We start from the raw sequence: 21,450 nt of genomic DNA, 5'->3' as shown, positions 1-21,450 counted from the left end.
AGATCTAATGGAATGGCGACTCTACTGCTGATTTGGCATTATCACTCTTATTATTTTATGATAATTCTCATCGCATCGAGTTGTGCGTGAAAGATGGCGGAACGAGGCCAACAAGACTTTAATAGGAGTGCGTTGACGGTGCGATGTGGACGGGTAATTAAAGTGTATTTGAACTATTATCCACTCGGGAGCGTCTACTCCGTCGCAACGTTACACTAGTGCGTTCAAATTCTCACACGTGCCTTCGCCGATCTAGGTTTGGTACACGGGGCAACGGATGGAAAAGATACCCGGGGGATTAGTGGGTGTCGTCGGCTACGATTGCTCGAGTCTGGATCTCTCCTACAACGAGCTAACCTCCATCACTGCCGTCAAACACTTCGAAAGGCTACGAGAGCTGATACTTGACAATAATAAACTGCGGGACCTTAAGACGTTGCCTCAAATGCCGATGTTGACCACGCTCAGCGTGAACAACAACAAGGTTTGTTTTTCTTTCTTACATATCCATTTAGCAGAATGATGAAGAAATGTGTTACCGTGAATTACAAGTGGTAGCGATGGAAGGAAACTAATCTGGCGACGTATATGTTCAATTGACGAATTAAACGTTCCATAGATTAGTTTTAATCGGTATGTTTTGACATGTATCTCGAGTAGCGTGTCGTTATATGACGCGAGTTCTACGGGCTGGAGTACAGTTGCTGACAAAAGCATATACTTACCGACGCGCATCGTGTACGACGGACCATCGAAATTTAAAGTTTGAATGCGTGTGCGTAAGGCGGGTAACTGTATCTCTTGAAACACATGGAAGTAAGGTTTGACGGGTTGTTGATGGTAATTTAAATTCTGAACGCGAGTGCATGATACACTTTTGGTGTCTTATGTCAGATATGTAAATTGGCACTGTGATCCTGGTGTCATTCACCTCGTAGTTATCGTTATAAATGTGGTCAACGCGATGATGTAATCGATGCTCGTATTTATTGGTGTCGAAACGAGCGCTTTCAAATATGGATATAGGAAAGAGTTCAATGAACAAAATTCCTTCGTGGAATTTAATTGTTTGAATAATTCGTTTACTCACTGTTGCGGTAAATCGAATAAAGTACGTGTTCCTAGCACTACTATAAGGGATTTAAGAAAGTTCGTGTGGTTTTTGGAAGTAATAGAGACGATTAATTTTGTGTGTTTTTGGAATAAACAAAAATTTCCGATCTTTTTTGTATTTTTTTTTACAATCAGAAGGTATGTCATTCTGCATATTCTATTGCATTTATTATCTAAATTCTAACAAGAGCTACTCAGCAGTTACTAGCAACGTTCAGTTGCTAGCTAAGTACACACGTGTCTGCAGAATTTTTGAACTCAATTTTCTCGAAAACGAAAGCTCGAGTAAAAAAATGTTATTCTACATTTTCCCTCTGTTTTTGAATGTAGAAGTAATACCTCCTCGGTAAAACTATGCATTTTGAGCGTAGCCTTTAACAAACCTTATTAAACTTCTTTTCTCTACACGATTTACAAAATTTAAGTCGCGTTGCCTTTGTTACTCGATCTATTCAAGGTGAAATTGTTTAGATATCCGATATAGATACCGCATTGCAAGCGATACAAGAGTGCTGCCCGAACGTGGAGTACGTGAGTCTGCTTGGCAATCCAGGATGCCCTGATCAATTAACTAATCCAACGTCCACGGACGACGAGGATTACGATCGTTACAGGCTTTACGCGATACACGTGTTGCCCTGTAGCCTCCGTTTCCTCGATTCGCGTCCAGTCACCAGGCAAGAGAAACTGGACGCTGAAAGCCGGGGAAAGTACTCGAAGACCGTGAAACTGATACCAGATTCGTCGTCGAAGTGCGTGCCCAGCCCGATGGAAGAGTTCGACGACATGTTCTTCAACATCCACTACACGCCTCTGCCAAGGTCGATTCGCGACCCTCTCGATCACAAAGGTACGATTATTAACGTCGCATTATACACGTTTCATTGTTATCGTACGACTTTTCTCTTCGCTAAGACATCAATTCCATTTTCAAAATTAAGCAATTCAAATTTAGACTTGTATAAAAAGATGGCTCTCTTGTTTTTAATATTCCCCATACTATCGCGTCTAAATTTGTATTTCTTTTGAACATGTTCAATTTCATTTCTGTATAATGTTAATTAAGAAGCGATTTCACTAGGGAATTGAATCCCGGGATCCCGGCTGCTTTTTGGATTCTAAAACTCCCGGGATTTGATATATCAAGTTATAACTTATCCCGGGAATTTCGAAAATTTTTAAAAACCTAAATTACTTTATGACCAACTGAAAAATATGAAAATGGAATCCAAAAAAAACAGCCGGGATTAAGATCCCGGGATTGAATTCCCTAGATTTCACAAGCAAGATCATTATTCTGTTTATAGACTGATTACTCCAAAATTCCATGGAAATCCCCTGATTGTATGCAACTCTTAATTACTCTTAGATTTGTATTAGGACTCGCTCTAACGATATTAAATTGTTTAACTGCTGGAGAAGAAGTCCCAAGTGAATTAGCGCGGTTAACGGGAATGCAGTTGATCTGTTTCTGATTTAGGTGCCTTCGGTAAATGCAAATATCGGTATTCTGGGAAGAACTCCGAAGGGAATCGGTTCATCTCGAACAATGATCTTTGAACGCAGACTAAGTACGTCCAAGTACCTTTGGAAGTAAACTGCGACCGCGCTTCTCTGGCTAACGAGAAGATAACAGTTCAGCCCGTGGAGTAAGTACCGTTAAGAAACTGATGCACAAATCGTTTTTTATACGCCCAATATTTTCATGACACGGAGGAGCTCGTGTACGCGCTCGATGGCGTGTTCGAGTAAGTCGTTGCTTTATGCTTGTTACCATTGTCCCCTTTTTGATATCAAATAAAGCATAGATCGACTCGTGTAAACGTATAAAATTTTTATTATCACGTACACTGATGAGTGACATATAAATAGATGTTGGATTCGACTCCGTTCAGATTGATCGGGTGTCGCGTTGCTGGACACTCGGCCTCGAACGGAGCTAAGGTTCTTCCAGACGGGACACTAGGTGCCTAAACATTACTTGCCAGCTATCATTCAGATGTACGCTTGGACGCTAGAGCCACTAATCCTCTTTTTCTCTGTAGCTTACCATCTATCTCATTCTTGCGTATAGAACTGGTTAATAGCATTCGTAATACAGCCAGGATGCGAGCTACTAGTTCCTTGGGTAAAAATAAGTGAAAAGTACAATATAGATATTCTTCGCCTGAGGATTTTGCGCATCGAGTCCTGTTCACGTGTACTGTTAAGTCATCGTTCGTTAACCAGAAGCCAGGTTAGCATTCTAAGTGGCGTGCGGTTTTGAGAAATGTCCCTTTGAAGTTCTGTGAGAATTTTGCGCAAAGCGAACATCGAGCTGCGTTTGTTACCAAAGCAAACGCTTGGGGACGTACTGTGGTTTGCAAAAATGTTGACGGCCGGATGCTGAGCGGGGCAAGGGGTTGTTAGCGGCACACGCTGCACCCCTCGCTCTCTTCGTCACGCTGCTGACCGATTCGTTGACGTGACGCCTCGGCCAATAGCGACAATACGTGTGCCTTACCTCTACCACTGTGTTAGAGAACCATGGGCCTACGAGGATACACTCGATCGGACCACCAAGTTTCTGCTAGTCAACATTTTCGCAAACCACGGTAACTTAACTCGAGACTTCAACCTGTTAACACGGATTTCACTGCAGTAATTAGACATCAGTCGAATTACTTTACAGGCATAGTTGTACTTATCACAACAGGGGCAACGTTTCCAGTCACTTCTCAGTTAATAAAGTGTGTTTTACAGTTTTGACTTATCTTCGCACAAGAAATCGCTCCCTTCTCCACTTGTATTACGAATCGATCCTCAGCCTGTGTGAAAAGGGGCTCCATTGCCGCGTCACTGAGTGTCTCGCCTGAAATGGCTCATAAGTACGCATGTCGTAAATTTTTAACACACTCTTTCTTCCTATTATCGACTTTATTATTAATTTAGTATTATTGGTCCTTAACGTACACAACATAGTCCCGCAACAATACTTTCTCACGCGCAAAAAAAAATGTTCGTTTCACTACCTATCGCAACCATCAAACGGGAAGCCTCTTTCTACGCGCCTCCCAGTCCCCCTCTCACGCGATCCACCGATCGACTCGCGCGTTTGTGCGCGCGAGAACTTACGTCGAAGGCAGTTTGTAGCTACGATTGTTAACCCTGTATTTAGGAAGAGCCTTACGGATAAGTACACGATGTTACATGCTATGTATACGCTTACATGGAATAACCGGAGACTCGTCGCTGTATAATTAGTTAAGCACGAATACGCCGGCCTTTCGATTCATTCCGGAAGTAACGCGATCAGTGCGCTCGAATACTGAAATTCCTAGAACGATGCTTCCTGGACGTATCAGCGGTGGTTTATCGAATTTTTATCGCGAGCACTTCGCGGTCGTGACGCGGGATACGCGGAACAACACCGATGCTGCGCTCGCGTGTCTCTGCTGATAACAGCTGATCCAAAGCCCCGTGGCTTACCATATTACATATATGTATAATCCTACGTGAATGTATAAATATAACATCTATAATGAATATATTTATATGCACTGGAAACCGGTTGTATTTAATTTCTCAAATACACCGTTCCATGGGTCTGGCAATGCTCGACGCGAGAAATCGTTCGGAGTATTGTACACACTGGAAGCATCTTTCTCACCAAGAAAGGTAAGTGTCCACAACGTCAGCCATGTTCCAAACGTTGGAGCTTCTTGTACGAGAGCTTACTTCTTCCCTCTGCCAATCGTATTCTCTTCTCTTCCGTAGCTTCATCGACGTACCTCCTCTTTAACAAAAGATCCGATGAAGTGCGACAATTTTTCTGCGAAGGTACTTCTCCAATTATGTTCCTTATCGTCGCGAGTGAAAAGTGTTTCGTCCAAGAAGCTGGCACGTTCGGAGCAAGGCTGTACAATCAACGTTATTACCTCTTCCATGGATAATACACTTGGCCACGAGGAACGCAAATGGTTGATACTCGATAGCCATCCCGCTTCGCATTTGGACGGACGCCCGTTAAAGAGTTTCCCCCACGCAATCGCCTACCATCGTTAAACTTATTCGAGAGAACGGAGCTTCGCCCTCCGCCATATTGCACGAATTTTGCGCGTCTAACTTCGTCGACCGTCTAGTTAGGACCTGTCTTCGTTTCCCTCTAGACGCCAAGGAAAAGACACATAAAAAAAAACGGAGGAGACAACGAACAAACTGAACGAAGGAAACAAAAAGAGTTACAGACATACTTAAGTACTATGACTTCCAGAGAAGCATGCATCACGCAACGTTTCGTATAGAGATTCAGAGACACGATTGGGTGTGGTGTACCCATAGAATGACGCGTCGAAAGGGAATGAAAGCTACGATAGAACGGTTGCGAATCATGTACAAATTAAACTCGACGTAAAGTTAGTGCTACTTTAAGAATCGAGGTCCGGCTGCTCGGAACTTCTTCGGTATGGAGGTCCCAGGGGGTAGTTTACCGTGCTCGCGACGGTCACTTCCGACAGCGCGTCGACGGGCGTAGGGTCGCCGAGAATTTCGATTGTGCCCTGGACAGGATGTGACGCCGGCGCGTCGCTCCTAAAGGCACTGATTTTCGCTTCAAAAGTCGCGTTTCGAAAATTATTCACCGTGTGGCGCGCTAAGGCAGCCACGTATATACAATTTAAGTTAAACTAGGCCGAAGCGTTTCGAGCTTCGTTTAGACGGAGACTCGGAAGGTCCACTTAAGTACGAAGGAAATCACCAAGATGCTAGGGCATCCTTAAGAGCTATTGTTCTTCCCGTGATTATGCAAGTTCGGCCTCAAGGTCACGGAACCCTCTACCCAGAAGTTGGGCCTCTCGAGCATGCTCTGCCAAAGCGAAAGCTCCCGGCCAGTAGCGTCCATCCAGTCCACTGGTTTACCATAATGTTTCCCTGGAAATTTTCATGGGTTTACGTATGTTGTGATAGTGTTCCAATGGCTGTCGTTAAAAGCTGTTATTTTACAAGATATGAGAACAATTGAGAATGAAAATAGAGATGGGGTGTGTGGAGTATCTTTATTTGAATATATGTACCTGTGCCGAGGTTAAATCGAACTCCACCCAAAAATTCGTTGCTAGCTATACGATCGTGGTCCCAGACAGTCAATTCCAAGCCACGTTCTGCTAGTTCCTGTAGACTCACGTCTTTATAAACGAAAGTGTGACCCCATACTGGCGAGCCACCAGATCTGCGAACCACTCCAGTCTTTTGTTTTCCTGAGCGACCCTTGTCAGGTAGTAAGTAGCTGGAAAGATTCAGAGCTACTGATGTCCCAGGAACATTGTGCAATTCTTCGGGTAGAAGTAATGTAGTGTTAAGAGGAAATTAGTCGTTACTCGACTACGGCAATTGTATTTTATGAAACATCTTTTTTCTTTAATACCGATACGCTTGTGCTGATTGTAATTTAAAATCGTGACTGAGAGTGTTTTAAGAACTGTCTGGAGATGTAGTTTTGGTTTCCTTACACTTTTGCAAAAAAATTGTTCAGGTCTCAAAATGAAAATTATGGGTGTGTTAAATTCGTGGAATTCAGAAATCTTGCATTAGAAACATTTTATAGAACTGTTGTAAAACTCGAGTCAGTTTTATTATATTTTTTATGGGAAGCTTTTACCCAGAGTGTGTGACCCAGGATTTATTAATACCTGCGTGAATTTATGATACATCATCCATCGTTATTGAAAATGAAAGAGCAAGACCTTGCGGGAACAAAGAATTTCGCATGTTTAAAATTTCAAAACTAGATAGTTCTACTAATAAAGACCTATTGTCTAAGCTGCAATTGAATTCGAAGCCTCAACAATTCAAATCGAGTCATGCTGACCGTAAATTTATCTCCTCAAATAAGATATCTTGCATCATAGATCATAAAATCTATTACAAATCACTAAAATTGGCAAAATTCGTCCTAAAAATTTAGAATTATTATTACAAGGACTTACAAATTCCACTAGGAAACTATTAGTTGATCATTTTTTTAACGTTTCCTTAATAAACACTGATAAAATAATTTCTTTCCAACACGAATTTGATTCTTTTGAACTGCCATCTACTCGGATACGTTACATTTCCGTTCCTCGGAGAATATAATAACCATCTCTTTCGTTAATTACGCATTGAACGCAGCTATAACATTTTACAAAAAAAAAAAAAAAAATAGAACACATTTCGGGCGGAATACCTTTTGCAAAATGGATCACATGTGCCCGAATTCTTCGCCCTTGTTTGCAAATTTCTAGCTTCCTTCACGAGTACGTGCAACGCGCCACGACTCCAACTCTTCTTCGATTTGGAGACACCACGGTCCTGTCCCACTTCTCGCTCGCGTTCCTGTTGCGTTGGATCTGGTGGCACGAATTTCAAGCCGACGATCACCTCTCCCTTATATGCAATGGGATCGTCGAACGGTTCCGTCTAGAATTTACAATTTCACGACACAATAATTACACTTCAAATAACAATTTATAAAATATAATTATCTTAAGTCAAGAAAGCTCGCGCTGAATCTGTGAGCACCTTAATTTAGCGCACATCATTGCCAAGTCTCAATTGATCTTTTGCAACCCCTTGTTTGTGAGAATTTTACAGGTTGCATACTTGAGGCGTAGCTTAAATACATTCAACGATTAGCGAGTTGTTTTTCTTCGCTGAATTCAATAATTTCACATCTACTCCAGAATGAGCAAGATAATTCGCGTCACGAGTGTGTCTCGGTATGATAAGGCAACGAATTAAGTGGTCTCCAGTGGAAAATGAAATGTGTGATTCTACGTGGGAAAATAAGACGAAAATCAAGAGTAAAGAAATTGCGGTGGAGGCCTGGTCTTTTAGTTATTAATGTTTGAAACTTCGGGTCAGGACGCCTGAAGAACGGCAATTCGGTGATCAGTGGTCGCGTGGCGTAGGTCGATAGGGGCGTGTACAGTGGCCGTGTACAGTGGCCCTCGTGGAAGTAGTAATAAATAAATACAACGTTGTTTTCCACGGCAGTTGCACGAGCAATACGGAAAATCGTCGATTTGCAGGAAGCTACATAAACAAAAAGAAAAAGGTTTCAATTTCACAAGAAATTCTTTTTCGCAATAAATGTTAATATTTCAATCTCGAATCTATCAGCTGCATGTGATTTCTAAATCACTTGACCATCGCGTGCTTCAGACTTTGAATAATGAATTTTAACACGCGAGTCTTGGCGCTCTAAATTACAAAAAAAAAATTCACGAATGAATCATTTTTCCACGTGTTTGAGAATAATTATATTGACCACCACTTCACAAGAATAATCCTGTAGCTTTATTAACGCTAAATAAATCTCCGCTGGACAATGAATTGCGTAATCAGTATCGAATCTATTTACATTTTTATGCAAGCTATTTAGTAGACGATTCATATTATACTAATTACCAAGTGAAAATTCTAATTCTCTTTGTACATGCAAATGCATCTCGATGAAGTGCAGCCAAAGTATTATTTCTGTTTGAGAAACAGATACTCGGGTTAGACTACTGTTTGCCTACATGCTGTTGCTCGAACTTAAATCTTCCATGTGTATTCAAGAACTATAGGCACGCTAAATACTTGCGGTCGAGGTAACAGGTCGTGCAGTATTGCTTTCCTACCGCGAAGTGTGTCAATCGAGCGTGTTCGCGTAAATAAAAACAGACAGAGGGGGCTCTAATTATGTGCCAGAGAATAATTGAGTCTGTACTCAAGACTTACTTTCTCCCGGGCTGTTCTCGCGTGCTCTCATATTTAGCACGAGCTACAGTATAGTCGTTGAAAGAGATATAGTGGACTGGTACACTAAGGCGCGAAGACTTTCAGATGTAGGAAGATAAGTGGCCGGAATCGTAATAAATGTAATTGTAGAGGACAGAGTTTAAGAGACAACAGCGTTTGGCGAAAGTCGAGTAAGTGACTAACGAGGAGAAGTTACGAAATATAATTTTTTTTTTACGAGATTGAGTTTAAATGCAGAGGACGATTGTTGAAAATAAAATCTAGAATATTAGCAGAGATTTTTAATGGAAAATTGTTTCAAGAATATTCATCTTCTTGATTATATCTACTTTGAAAGATGAAGGTTTGTAATTTGCATAGAAATCCATTTCCAAATATAATGTTCTTTTGGAACTTCTTAATCCCATTCTTTTTTATATCAAGGTAATCAGAGGAGCGTAATACTATGATTATTAGTGCCACGAAATCAAGACAGGAAAATAAGAACGTAATGGAACAAAGTAACCCTACAGAATTCGATCTCTCCTCTTCCAAGTGGTAACTCGAGACGTTGCTACTTGTGGTGCAACAGGGGTTGCAGGTAAGCACGTAAACCCTATCATGCTAAAGGAGACATAAATGTCTGAAGTCACTTTAAAGTTTAAAGTCCCCTAGCATACTAGAATTTTCGTCCAACTATCACCCTCAAGAAATATAAACTGTTTTTATCCCTCAAAAATGCTCGTTCAAATATTACCCACCCCTTGTAAGCGTAGGTACTTACGTAACGCTTGGTAAAAGAATTTCACTATATCTCTCCCATCGATAATAAATATTTTGTTACTACTTGACCCTTCGGGTGTCGTGAGCGCATATACGTGTGCTGAGAACGCCCATGGGCGTTTAGCGACTATGGTTAAGAGATACAACTAGAGGAATCCCGCACGAGGCGTACACCGAGCGTCCAAATTAATATCAGCACCCGAAGGGTTAATTCTCTATGAGCTCAGTGGTTTATGAACTTACTCTTTCTTGAAGCGGGTACCACTTCGGCGTAGGGTCGTCGAAGATCTTATTCTCCAGGGGCATTCGGACCTCACCGAGGAAATCGTTGCGTCCAAACATGTCTGAATGCCAAACGGTCAGCCACAGTGTCCTGGTCTCCAGGCCGCTCAGACTCATATGGAACTGTAACGTCGTGGTGGCGAACCATCCAAGCTCTAACTCTCATGCAGAACAGCGAGGAACAGGCAAAACTGTTCGCGTATGGAATCGTGGTACTTTACCTTCAACGTTTCGTTGAACTCGGGATTCAGCGTGTGCTTCTTCACCTTCGTCTTCCGCTTGCCGCTCTTCGACTTGTCAGGCAGCAGGTACACCTTCACGTATCTGGCGGAATATCTTATGTCAAAATGGACGATTCCTCAGGGGATAGCGTTTCCGATTACAACAACGTGAGAAATGTACACTGGGGCCATTTATGTAGGAATTATTTGGAATTGTCCGCGTTTGCAATGCTTTTATAAGGTTGAAGAGAAACTGATGCGAGGGAAGATCACCGAGCAATCAGGTTGTTCATCTGTGTACATCAACATACTAATTTTGTTTTTGAATGTATAGAACAGTGGAAGATTATTTTTATACATGCAAATTCGATACGGTACTATCAGTAAGGTGACGTGCTTGATTGCGAGGAGGGAAACTTCTTATCAAGCGTGTTTACCATTTCGGAACAGAAGTTGCAATAACAGAGCGCTGGTTGCGCAAACTAATGCATACGTTTCAGTCTTTTTTGTCGAGTGATACCTTCAATGTGCAACACAAATAAAATAGAATCGAATAAACGATTAGAGAAAGATCAGTTGGCGAATTTGGCGGGGGTGTTTCAGCCCCTTAAATCAATCCCCAGCGTAATCAGAGAGATAGATATTTAATGCTATTTAGTATTCTACGAAACTTGTATTAATTTGAATAAAAAATGTTTCCTCCAGAGACAGATTTGAGTATAGGCGAAGTAGACTGTACCCTAGACCGGCAAATTTCGGGAGTGGCAAATTTTTAAGTGCGATAAATTTTGGGGAGCGGCAAAGTTTGGGGAATGATAACTTTTGTGGAGCGGTAAATTTTGAGGAGCATCAAATTTTGAGAAGCTATAAATTTTGGGAAGCGGTAAATTTTAGGGAGCAGAAAATTTTGGGGACCGTCAAATTTTAGAAACCGATAAATTTTGGGGAGCGGCAAATTTTGGGGTGCGATATATTTTGGGGAGCGGCAAATTTTGGGGAGCGGTAAATTTTAGGGAGCAGCAAATTTTGGAGACCGTAAAATTTTGAGGAGCGATAAATTTTGGGGAGCTGCAAATTTTGGGGAGTGATAACTTTTGGGAAGCGGTAAATTTTAGGGAGCAGCAAATTTTGGGGATCGTCAAATTTTAGGAATCGATAAATTTTGGGGAGCGGTCAATTTTGGGGAGAGATAAATTTTGAGCAGCATCAAATTTTGGGAAGCTGCAAATTTTGGGGAGCACCTAGTTTTGGGAAGCGGCGAGGGGCGACAAATTTTAGGGAGGAGTAAATTTTTGGGGGCGGCAAATTTGGAGGAGCGACAAATTTTGAACGAATCAAATTGGAAAAGGTTTAAACACAGATCTTGATACAGCTTTAAAAACAATTCAATTTTTTTCATATAACGAATTAGCAATGACTTATATATGAATTGCCATATTGAATTAATTTTGAAATTGTCTCGACTCTTTTAAATTAAAATATTTCATGATATTTCACACCCAAGGATGGCAGACCCTTATTAGCGTAAAGGCGCTCTATCTTCAAAACCACCCCTTGTTTTCCCCTCGGGATTTTCCCTTGAAACTATTAAAAAGTCCACTACAAAAAGAAGAAAATTGGTGCAACAAAATGGCCCCATTGTACACTCCCATTATTAAATATCTGAACTGCTTACAACTAAGTGTCTCGCGAGGAAACAAATTCGACAAAATTCTCTTTCAAGTAAAAATTTGTGTTTCCACTCAAGTGTCGAAGTTCTACTCTGCTACGATTTCAACTACAGAAGCAGTGTATGTACTATGATACTGTGATTGACTAAATGTTTTGGCGAAGTTAAACAGCGCAGGTCTAGCGTGTATGTTTAAGAAAGAGGTCTACTAACGTGTAAATCGCTCCTACAAACTGGCAATAACTATTTGTGAGGTAATAGAACGATTAGTAGTTTGAAAATCAGACAAGATCAATAGAATCGGTTCGGCAAACCGTTCCTGGGCAAATGATTCATGCGTTACTTACGGGTCGGAACGTTTTCGCTTTACGTCAACGGGCGCGAGATTCTTGCATTTAGTTACATGCACCTCGAAGGTTAGATGCTTGTAATCGTATTGCAAAGCGAATTCAACTTCCCCAGTGACGACAACCGAACGACAGCATCGTCCCTCTCCAGCACCGCTGTAAACCGACGCCATTGAATCCGAACGAGCCTGAAAGATAGATACCAAACATTTATGTGGGTAATTGCCTCGACTCGATGATTATTTTGTATTCTATTTTCCAATACACGACTCCAACTCGTTGGGGACGAAATATTTCTGCATAATTGTCCGTTTGGAAATTTGAATGAGATACGTAGACAGTTTTAAAGTTGCCAGTGTTACAGCACAGTACAACTTTCGATTTCTTCATTTGCATATTAGTGAAGTGCATAGTAAAGGATTTTGTTAATTTTTTTTGCTGCTTTCATTTAGTAATGAAATGATTTCCAATAAAGGTATCTGTGTATCGTTACTTACACGTGTGTAATAAATATTGTTACTTAAAGTTTCTTCATTAATTGGAGAGTCTTTTGTAGGATTATTCAGAGCTGACAATAAATTCTCTGGAGTTATTGGCTAAAGAATGCTATCTTTGTTTTTAATTAATTGAACATGTGCTGCACTTACTCCAAGGCTTGACAAAGATGCACGAGTTGCATGGTGTCCAGAATGCAACCCAGAGTCCATGTCATCTACGTCGATCACTGTGTGACTAGATCCTGTCCGTGATCCTGCGCCGATGATCGGTGTGCTGCACGCTTCCGACAAGCTGCTTCCGTCATCTGCAATTGGAAGATTAGGAATCTCGAATGACACTCTGATACGTTAATTACTCGTTAAATAAATCTAGACAGAAAAACATCCGTTCCTCCGCCCCCTTCAATAAAACAAACAATTTAAAGAAACATCACAATACAACCATCTGGGTATTAATAAATCAGCCATTACTCAGAAAAGCAATAATGGAATTTGTAATGCGTGCAATGGAATCGTAACACAGTCAAACATTTCGATTAAAATTCCAAGATTTCGACGATTAAAAATTCTCGTATAATTTCATTTGTATACATGAGAAATGCAGATTTCAGTTGAATTAATAAGTACTCCACAAAATCGTTAAAAAATTCTGCCTCTCTTGGCTACTTGTCCAACATACAAAATTAAAACATCCCGAAACTATTAACGCCCGTTGCCATTTATCATGAAACTGTGAATGAACCAACTTGCTTTGTTCTTCGAACCGAGCCTAAACTGTTTCTGTCGGTTTGTTTTCTTCAGCCTGCACTTGGGAAACATCTCCATAAGAGGAGGTAATTCGTAACCGCTTTCAGAGTCCGTCCTCTCGCCACAGGCAGTATAAGTGCCCACCCTATCCACCTTGGAGACCATTGGCACCGTCTTGTCTGCTCGTTTAGCAAGCCCTGAAGTGACACTCGACGAGTAGCTTTTATCTCCAGGATCGATGCAATTAAACGACGACGTGATCTCCTGCGATTCCTTTGGTCCCTTGTGCCCCATCGCATCCACCGTGATGGAATCGTCGTCGGACATTGTACCAACTTCATTTCCCATCAGCCAGTCCCGCGATTGCATACGCGTTAATTCTATCTGCTCTTTAGTTTCTGAATCATCTATCATTTTCCCTCGAGGATCGTTATTTTGCAGCATTCTCTCTTTCGACAAGTCTTCGCCGGGAGCAGCGTCACACGGCACCTTGCAACAGCAAGACGCGGGGCAACAATTCAGGAACCAAATGGAAGCTAAACGGTGCACGCTTTTCCCCATTGTTCAGGTGGAATGTAACGCTGTAGATAATCGAGTAAAAAGTATGGTGTGCGATCTCTAAGTACACTCTTCTCGCTGGACAACCGTTGCGCAGAGTTCTACGTTCCCTGCAACACTTTCTTCTCGTTCGGAAATCGAGCGGATGCTCGTTCGTTTCACTCCGACGGCCCCGAATGGACTTCTCAGTCGTGGCACTCTTGTTTTATGAAAATTCGTTCGTTAGATCTCCGCGGTTCCCTCGTCGACGTCCTTTCCACGTCGAGGAAAAGGAGTCTCGTTAATTGGAAAATAATTAAAATCGCGCGGCGACGGTGCACTTCTATTTAGTGTCCAAGCACGTAGAATGCCACTTCTGCTGGCTTCTATCGAGCGCAGTTGGTTCGGTAAACGTAATTTGGCGCAGTTTCCGACTTGTGGAGGCTGTTCGCTTAATTTTTAAGCTTGGATAGCAGCACCGTTGAAAGAGATGCACGCCGAAGCGAAACGTTCGCGATACTGGTTCGTTTGCTCCATGCCCGTTTCTGATAATCTGCCGAGGGGAACGAGAATAACGATAAAGCTGATTTTTGCTTCAAGGTTTCGCCTCAACGGAACTACGATAAGGGATGATATCGAGCCCACGCTTTAAAAGTCCTGCGCTAAAAATATATCGAATTTGTTGGATGTTTAATCGCGGCTGGATTGGTGGAACGTTAATTAATAGGAGGCGAAAGTGACCTACGTCGTTTTTTATTTTCTAAGAAATATACCAATTCGATGAATTTTTAGTTACCTGATTATAGAGAGTAGTAGATTTTAAATATATTGGGACAGTTTTTATAAAAAAAATTGCTCGAATTGTCAGAGTTTGCGTGAACAAACACATTTAAATATTGAAGAAAATTTCAATGAACGTGTGTTGAAATGCTTCTTTGAGAATTTAGAAATAAGAACAGTGTAAATTGATTTTTAGCAGATTAAACTGATTAAAGTAGAATTAATTATTTTTAAAAAAAATCTGTCGCTTGTGATGAAAGGGAATTCTAGATTTTTTTTCTAACTAATCTTTTATTGTTTATGAATAAATATACGAATTGTATTTTTGCATCTACAAATGCAAAGGGGATAATTTGTTTTTCTTAATTTATGTCTCCTGGTACAACGATTCGATGTATATTAATTATATGATTAGGATAGAGGTTTTTAGTATCGTGTGTACACTTCAGATGCAATTTCTACGAGCAAGTGCGAGAAATGTGTGTCAAGGTGAATGGTTGTAGGAACTTCTGGTGAGAAAGATGCCTTTCGTAATTCGTTTATTTCATGCTTCGAATTCACCAATTATTTTGGTAAATCATAAATTCTTTTGCCGCTGTTATGTAACAGTTTTCGAAATACATAGGCACATGTAATTTTGTGTATACTCATTGAGGATTGTTTACTGCGTATGTGAAAAAATAATCGATTAGTTTAACACCATCAATTATTTATTACAGAGTGAAACAATAAATATACTATAAAATTGAAATAGTCCTTGCTAAGCGACAGTGAAAACGATCGATGCACTTGACTTTCCAAAAAACACACATCTCGCCACATAAAACAATAATACGTGCATTGAGAAAGAAATCATAGTTTACGAAATTTCTCATTACATTACAAGCTTTTTTTACACGCTTTTCTCGTTACAATTTAAGTGTCCGCCAATTAGAAAAGTTTAGTAAATAGGCAGAAGACCACAGAATAAAGAAACGATGATTTCAATATTTTAAAAATATGACTCTAAGATCGAAGTTGAGAATGAAACTATTTTGATTACTTTTATGTTACAAAAATGACTATCGGGGAGAAAAAAATTCAGTAAGGGGGGCCCATCCTTTGCGATTGAAAGAGACGAAGAAGAAAATGTGTACGCGTAACAGTTTCAGAGATCAACATTCATTTGTTAAAGCAGTTGCAGTAGAAATCTCCTAAAACAGCAAATTCTACGGTATTATATTTTTTTTAACAATTTCGAAACTAGCAAAATGAAGAATTAACCCCATCCCTCTAGTTTCACAAGGACTACGGGGTCGTCCTTAAAATACGTAAGGGTAATTTTAGCGATTTCGTACTCCCCCCTCCCCAAGTATAAGAATTTGTAAGATTTGATATTGCAACTCCCTCCTTACGTAATATTTTTTTACATTCAATTTTTTCAGTTATTAAAATTCTGTTAAAGGTTTATATAATTCATTTAACTCGGTTTCTCGAAATTTAAACTAAATCTACTTTTCTGGAACATTAATGATAGAATTTGTATTTATTGAAAATTGGGTTGAAAAATATTACGTAAGACGGTACCTGACGCCCCTCCCCCCTCTGTAAGAAAACGTAAGAAATTCGCGACCCCTCCCCAAAAAAGCCTTACGTAATTTAAAGACAACCCCTACAGTATATCATCAAGATCCCTGACATCGAGGTACATACTGCCCTCCGTAGTTAAACTGTCCTATTTAGCATTCTTTCATTTGTTGAGATATGTTGAAATATTTAAAGTTCCACGCGTCTTTTACCTTTTAAGTAAAGTTAGAAAACTCTACGTGCTTTGTAACGATTTATAAACAGTATAAAGTATTTAACCTAACTCCTTTGCAAATGCTTATAATATCCTATATAAAACAATTAATTAATTGGTACGTTAATAATACATCATCTACCGGTACACCTATTGCAAAAAATTATATTTGCCTGTTACGAAATAATGACATGTTTTAATTTGAATGAAGGAAAATAAGGACGGTACAAAGTAAATGATAAAACTTCAGTTTTCTCGGTTGTTTCAAAATGTTAGACAGGACATTTTAACTAAATAGGGCAGCGTACAAAAGTGACCGATTCGGGGCGGAATGGCCCGCACCTATTCGTACAGTATTTCCAATTCCGACGATTCTCCTCGCAGAGAAGTATCTGGGAAATGTAACTGGAGTTATTCAGGTGAACCTCTGGCACATGCACACCGGTGCGTGAAAGAACGCGAGCGTGAGCGCACGCCCGCATGGGAAATACCGTACTTGGAGGCTGATACAAGCAAGCCACATGCATACGTGGGCGAAAGTCTTACAGAGTTCAGCTTAATGGCCATTGGAACGTCATTTTCAACTAGACATTGATACGTACCAATGGGTTTCCAAGAGAAATTTTTTATCGGCCCGTTTAGGGGACTTGCCCGCGGCGGTTTCACGCTTTTACATCCGTACTTGGATTCTACAACGGGTTGCTCGGTCTAGAGGATCCCGTTCCATAAGGCGCTGCAGGGGTTTCACAGAAACATCGAAGCTGTTCGCAAGCTGTGTTGAATGTAAGCTAGGCACGAAGCTCGGGATATAGCGATACTTTTTAACCGAGGAAGGAACAAGGGACCAAGGAAGTTTGTCTTTCGGGCACACAAAGGCAGCACGCGATTTCCGTTTAACGTGGTCCGCCATGCCGGTGAATCTCGCGCCAATTTGCCTTTTCCTTTAGAAAACGCCGTTGAGAGCCTACCACTAATTAAATTAACCACTGCCGTGGTTAACAGCCGCAACTATGGAAAACAGCGCGGACGAGGAGAGAATCAGCACCCTTTGCCGTGAATAAACTTCGGTGGTTAGCTGTTATCGAATTACTCTATCGAAGCGTGATTTGGTTTAAAGAAGAGGTAGTATGTACTCGCGAAAGAAGTGTATTTTTTTTAGATAAAGGTACCTGTAGTAGGATTCTTTCATTGCGATGTTGCTTGCTGTAATATCCCGAAGAATGTGCGGTGTTTTCTGTGGAGTTATCATTTCTTAAATTTAAGTTCCGATCTTAATATATGAAGCAGAAAGTGTTTGTGAGTTTGTCGCCTAAAAACTTTCGAAAGGTAAACTCTGGGGTACGAAATGTGTCCCAGCTCGTTATGTCTAGCTAATCCAGATGATTATGACTATTTTCCCCAAAAAATAAATAAATAAAATAATTTTGTTTTATAAAATCAGATTATAAATTTCGAGCGAAGCCGAGTAGTAAGGCTAGTTCGATATAAATTTAATTGAAATACAAAAGATAAGTCGTTTAAAGTAGATGTCGCTGTCAAGTTCGCTTAAGGGGACTAGGCAGTCAGAAACTGGATTTTTTGCTGTATTTTTCGAAAGTACCACCCTTCCCGAGTAAAATGCCGTTTGGTTTATGTTAAAGTTCGCAAAATTAAGGTTTTTACAGCCGGAAAGGTCGAGCGCGGCATAAACCGTTCCTGCGCGCACGCAGGTAGAATAATAATTCCTCTTTCGAAGCTTTAAACGCGTTTTTCTCGGAATCATATTTCCTGTTCGTTTTGCAGTGATTGCGAAAAAACGGAGGTGCAAGTCGATTTGAAAAAAAGTCAGCATATGTGAAACACGTCTAGCTACAACCTGAAGCTAAGCATAATTCTGTGAAAACTCCTATTTTGGCAAAAAAAAAAATAATAAAATGGTTTTTCTCCCTGGCGAAAAATCACATTTCTTTAAAATTTGCCGCTTTACAACCGCTGTACTTATAATTTTTATTTTTTTTCTTTTTTAATAGGTTCAGGGCAACGTATCAATTTCAGAGGATACTTCACAATTCAATTTCTTACGGCCAGAATCACTACAAAATTACAGCAGCTCCAGAAAAAAAACACCTATATATCAGGCAACTGTACCGCTATCATACATATGTATATATTATTCAAATAATTTTTTTTTACTGTTTATAGTATTAACAAACATTACCTAAAACTACTAGTCACAATTTGTATTCATCTCCTTGTAATTAATTCGCAAAAAATACCTGATTTTCGAGCGATCTGACTGCCTAGTTCCCTTAAATAGTGATCCTCTAGGGAGTGATTGGTATAATCACAGTCATTTTGGAGCAAAACCGGAAATAATATAATCTAAACGTTTATCTATCTCTTTCTATCAGTATTTCTTTCTCTCTCTTTCTATCAGTATTTCTTTCTCTCTCTTTCTATCAGTATTTCTCTCTCTTTCTATCAGTATTTCTTTCTCTTTCTATCAGTATTTCTCTCTCTTTCTATCAGTATTTCTCTCTCTTTCTATCAGTATTTCTTTGTCTCTCTTTCTATCAGTATTTCTCTCTCTCTCTCTCTCTCTCTCTCTCTCTCTCTTTCTGTCAGTATTTCTGTCCTTTTTTCTTTTACAGTTTCTTTCTCTGTCTACTTCCGCTTTTGCTCCAAATCGCGGCAACCAATCAGCGACGATACACGTTCTTCCGATCACTGCCTAGACCTAGAGGATCACTACGCTTAAGCAGAGTAGTTGGAGCTCCAGAAATACAAATGAAAAAAACGAAGAAGTAGGTTGCGCCTTCTGTTTTAAGCAAAGCATATACGTTTCTTGATCTCGCAAAAAAGTGACACGCATTTTAAAAGTAGTCGACACCACTCCACTGACTGTGTCCATCGCATTTCCGAGTAGCGTTACAGAAAGTGCATTGCCTAGTTTCGCGCGGTTGAAGAGGAATTACGACTTAAGCGTGTTTATCGACGGCCATTGCAGCTTTTGCTCTGCATGCACTTAGTCAGCGTGTGACGTTATTGACAAAGTAAACGCAGGCAGGTTCACTGTCATTAAACATTGGTCTATAAATCAATCCTGTTTGTCACATAACATTTACGTAGTATTTGCCTGCAGCCCACTGCAGAATTTATTACATATTACATCGTTATTCCTGAATTGCGTTTTGGCTGGGAGTTACTGGACTATCGAGCAACGAATAGTTAAATAGACAGTAATAATTTACGTTCATTAATAGCCTTTTCTTTAAATTTATACAAATCGAATAAAATGTGCGATGGCGAATAAATTGATATTGTAAGGGAGTTTGTATTGAACAGATTGGAGCTCGCACTGAGCTGTCACATGCGACATAATGCGGCATAGCCTGAGGCGACATGTAGATCGAAATCTCAGCTAAGTGTATTTTTCTGTGTGCTTAGATAAATTTTCATAGTTCGGTAAAAGCAAAGAAATTAAATTTTTAAACTAACGACTTTTCGCTCACCCTGCGTTCTATTTACAATGGTCTTAAAGCGCGCGACAAAATTTCTACAACCTTTATAGAAACTATTAAGGTGCGAATCCACGATCAGATTTTACACGAGACTTTTCTATCGCCAGACAAAAGTCTCAGCAACGACTAAATGTAAACAATGGAAATAGTGGCGAGAGATGAAATTGTTAAAATAAATAAAAAATAATTTAATAAAGAAATAATTAGAGTTCAACCTTTAACTTACAAGGGGAGGACACCATGTGGTAGACACCGATTTTAATGAGCTTTGGCACGATGGATCTATGTCGAAAATAAGTAAACAGGTGTCCGAGCGTTTCTGCTAATGGGCCTTAATAATTGAGATATTTACATGGAAATTATTAAAAATTTCATAGTTGCCGTGGGGTTTTAATGGGGAAAAATCCCACACTACCCTGACGCCCCCGGGGGATTCCTCTCTGAAGGCGTCGGGGTGCCTTTCGAGGATGTCTCCACGTTAAAAAAAAACTTTATACATTTGTTTTAATAAATTACATATTTTTTTATAAATTTCTTTTTAACTTGGGGAAGTCTTCAAAGGGCACCCCGACTTCTTCATAATCCCCCGGGAGCCCCAGGGTAGTGTGGGATTTTTCCCCACTAAAACCCCACAGCCACTATGAAATTTGTAATAATTTACTTGTAAATATTAAAGCCTATTGTCTGAAAGGCTCGGACACCTATTTACTTATTTTCGACATAGATCCATCGTGCCAAGGCTCATGAAAATCGGTGTCTACCACACGGTGTCCTCCCCTTGTTAAACAAAACAGATATCTACTCCTCAAAAAAAAACAATATATGAAATATTATACCTCAGAAAATAGAGAGGACCTCAAATTCCATGCACCCTCAAGTATTCACCCTTCCCAATAAAATAGCATCTCCACTTCCCACATAATAAATCCAGAAACACCACCCAGGAACCTATAGTCAAGCAAAAACAACTATGCGACGAGGTACCGTGAACGTCGCTTGTTCCGCAGGAAGCTCGGCTCAAAATCGAGCAACGGAAGTGCGCTTGTTTCAATTTCCCGCATCGTACGGAAACCTGTCTTCGTCGTATCGGAGGAGAACGGGTAACGAGCAAAAAGGGTTGCTGGCATAGGCGCTCGTGGCTCGGATGCTAGGAGCGTGCTGCGCCCCGCGTATAATGCGCGAGTCGTGCTGCGAAACGTGCGCAGCATTATCGCGATAGAGCAGCGTGCGTAGAGCGTTGGGCCACGGATACCTGTTACGCTTCTGTAAAACAGCGAACGCGGGCGAGCAACGGCACAGCGTGCCTCCGACGTTACGACACCCGGTTAAATTCAATACCGTGCAGTAGGCTGGTCGCGATAGCCGTGCGTTTCCCGTCGCACCGAAATATTCTTCCACTTTTTCCATACGCGCACACGTACGGGAGCATGGAGAGCGTGCACGCAGTAGATACG

The 21,450-nt window shown here is 40.5% G+C and overlaps 2 protein-coding genes across 4 annotated transcripts in view; one reads left to right on the top strand and one right to left on the bottom strand.

The window, feature by feature from the left end:
- Window position 1: 1 nt before the first annotated feature.
- LOC143378310 (leucine-rich melanocyte differentiation-associated protein) lies at window positions 2-2,945 on the top strand. Its single transcript, XM_076830015.1, has 4 exons — window positions 2-153; window positions 257-484; window positions 1,585-1,963; window positions 2,594-2,945. Exons 1-4 carry the CDS (start codon window positions 94-96, stop codon window positions 2,671-2,673), a joined length of 747 nt encoding a protein of 248 aa, XP_076686130.1. The 5' UTR covers window positions 2-93; the 3' UTR covers window positions 2,674-2,945.
- Window positions 2,933-21,450, bottom strand: part of LOC143378009 (uncharacterized) — a 64,149-nt gene continuing 45,631 nt past the window's right edge. Inside the window, exons 12-19 of one of the 3 annotated variants that reach the window (XM_076829888.1) lie at window positions 12,803-12,957; window positions 12,156-12,343; window positions 12,022-12,051; window positions 10,140-10,242; window positions 9,880-10,041; window positions 7,316-7,548; window positions 6,165-6,376; window positions 2,933-6,021 (exon numbers count right to left, since the gene is read on the bottom strand). In XM_076829888.1, the coding sequence (XP_076686003.1) occupies window positions 5,867-6,021; window positions 6,165-6,376; window positions 7,316-7,548; window positions 9,880-10,041; window positions 10,140-10,242; window positions 12,022-12,051; window positions 12,156-12,343; window positions 12,803-12,957 (1,238 nt within the window). In that variant the 3' untranslated portion in view covers window positions 2,933-5,866. Of the gene's footprint in view, window positions 6,022-6,164; window positions 6,377-6,784; window positions 6,834-7,315; window positions 7,549-9,879; window positions 10,042-10,139; window positions 10,243-12,021; window positions 12,052-12,155; window positions 12,344-12,802; window positions 12,958-21,450 lie in introns of those variants that run through there. The other 2 variants (XM_076829891.1, XM_076829892.1) reach the window with 2 other exon arrangements.

This window comes from Andrena cerasifolii, chromosome 1 (assembly GCF_050908995.1).
Source record: "Andrena cerasifolii isolate SP2316 chromosome 1, iyAndCera1_principal, whole genome shotgun sequence".
Lineage (NCBI taxonomy): Eukaryota > Metazoa > Arthropoda > Insecta > Hymenoptera > Andrenidae > Andrena > Andrena cerasifolii.
Note: the sequence above shows the minus strand (reverse complement) of the source record. Positions and strands in the feature narration are given on the sequence as shown.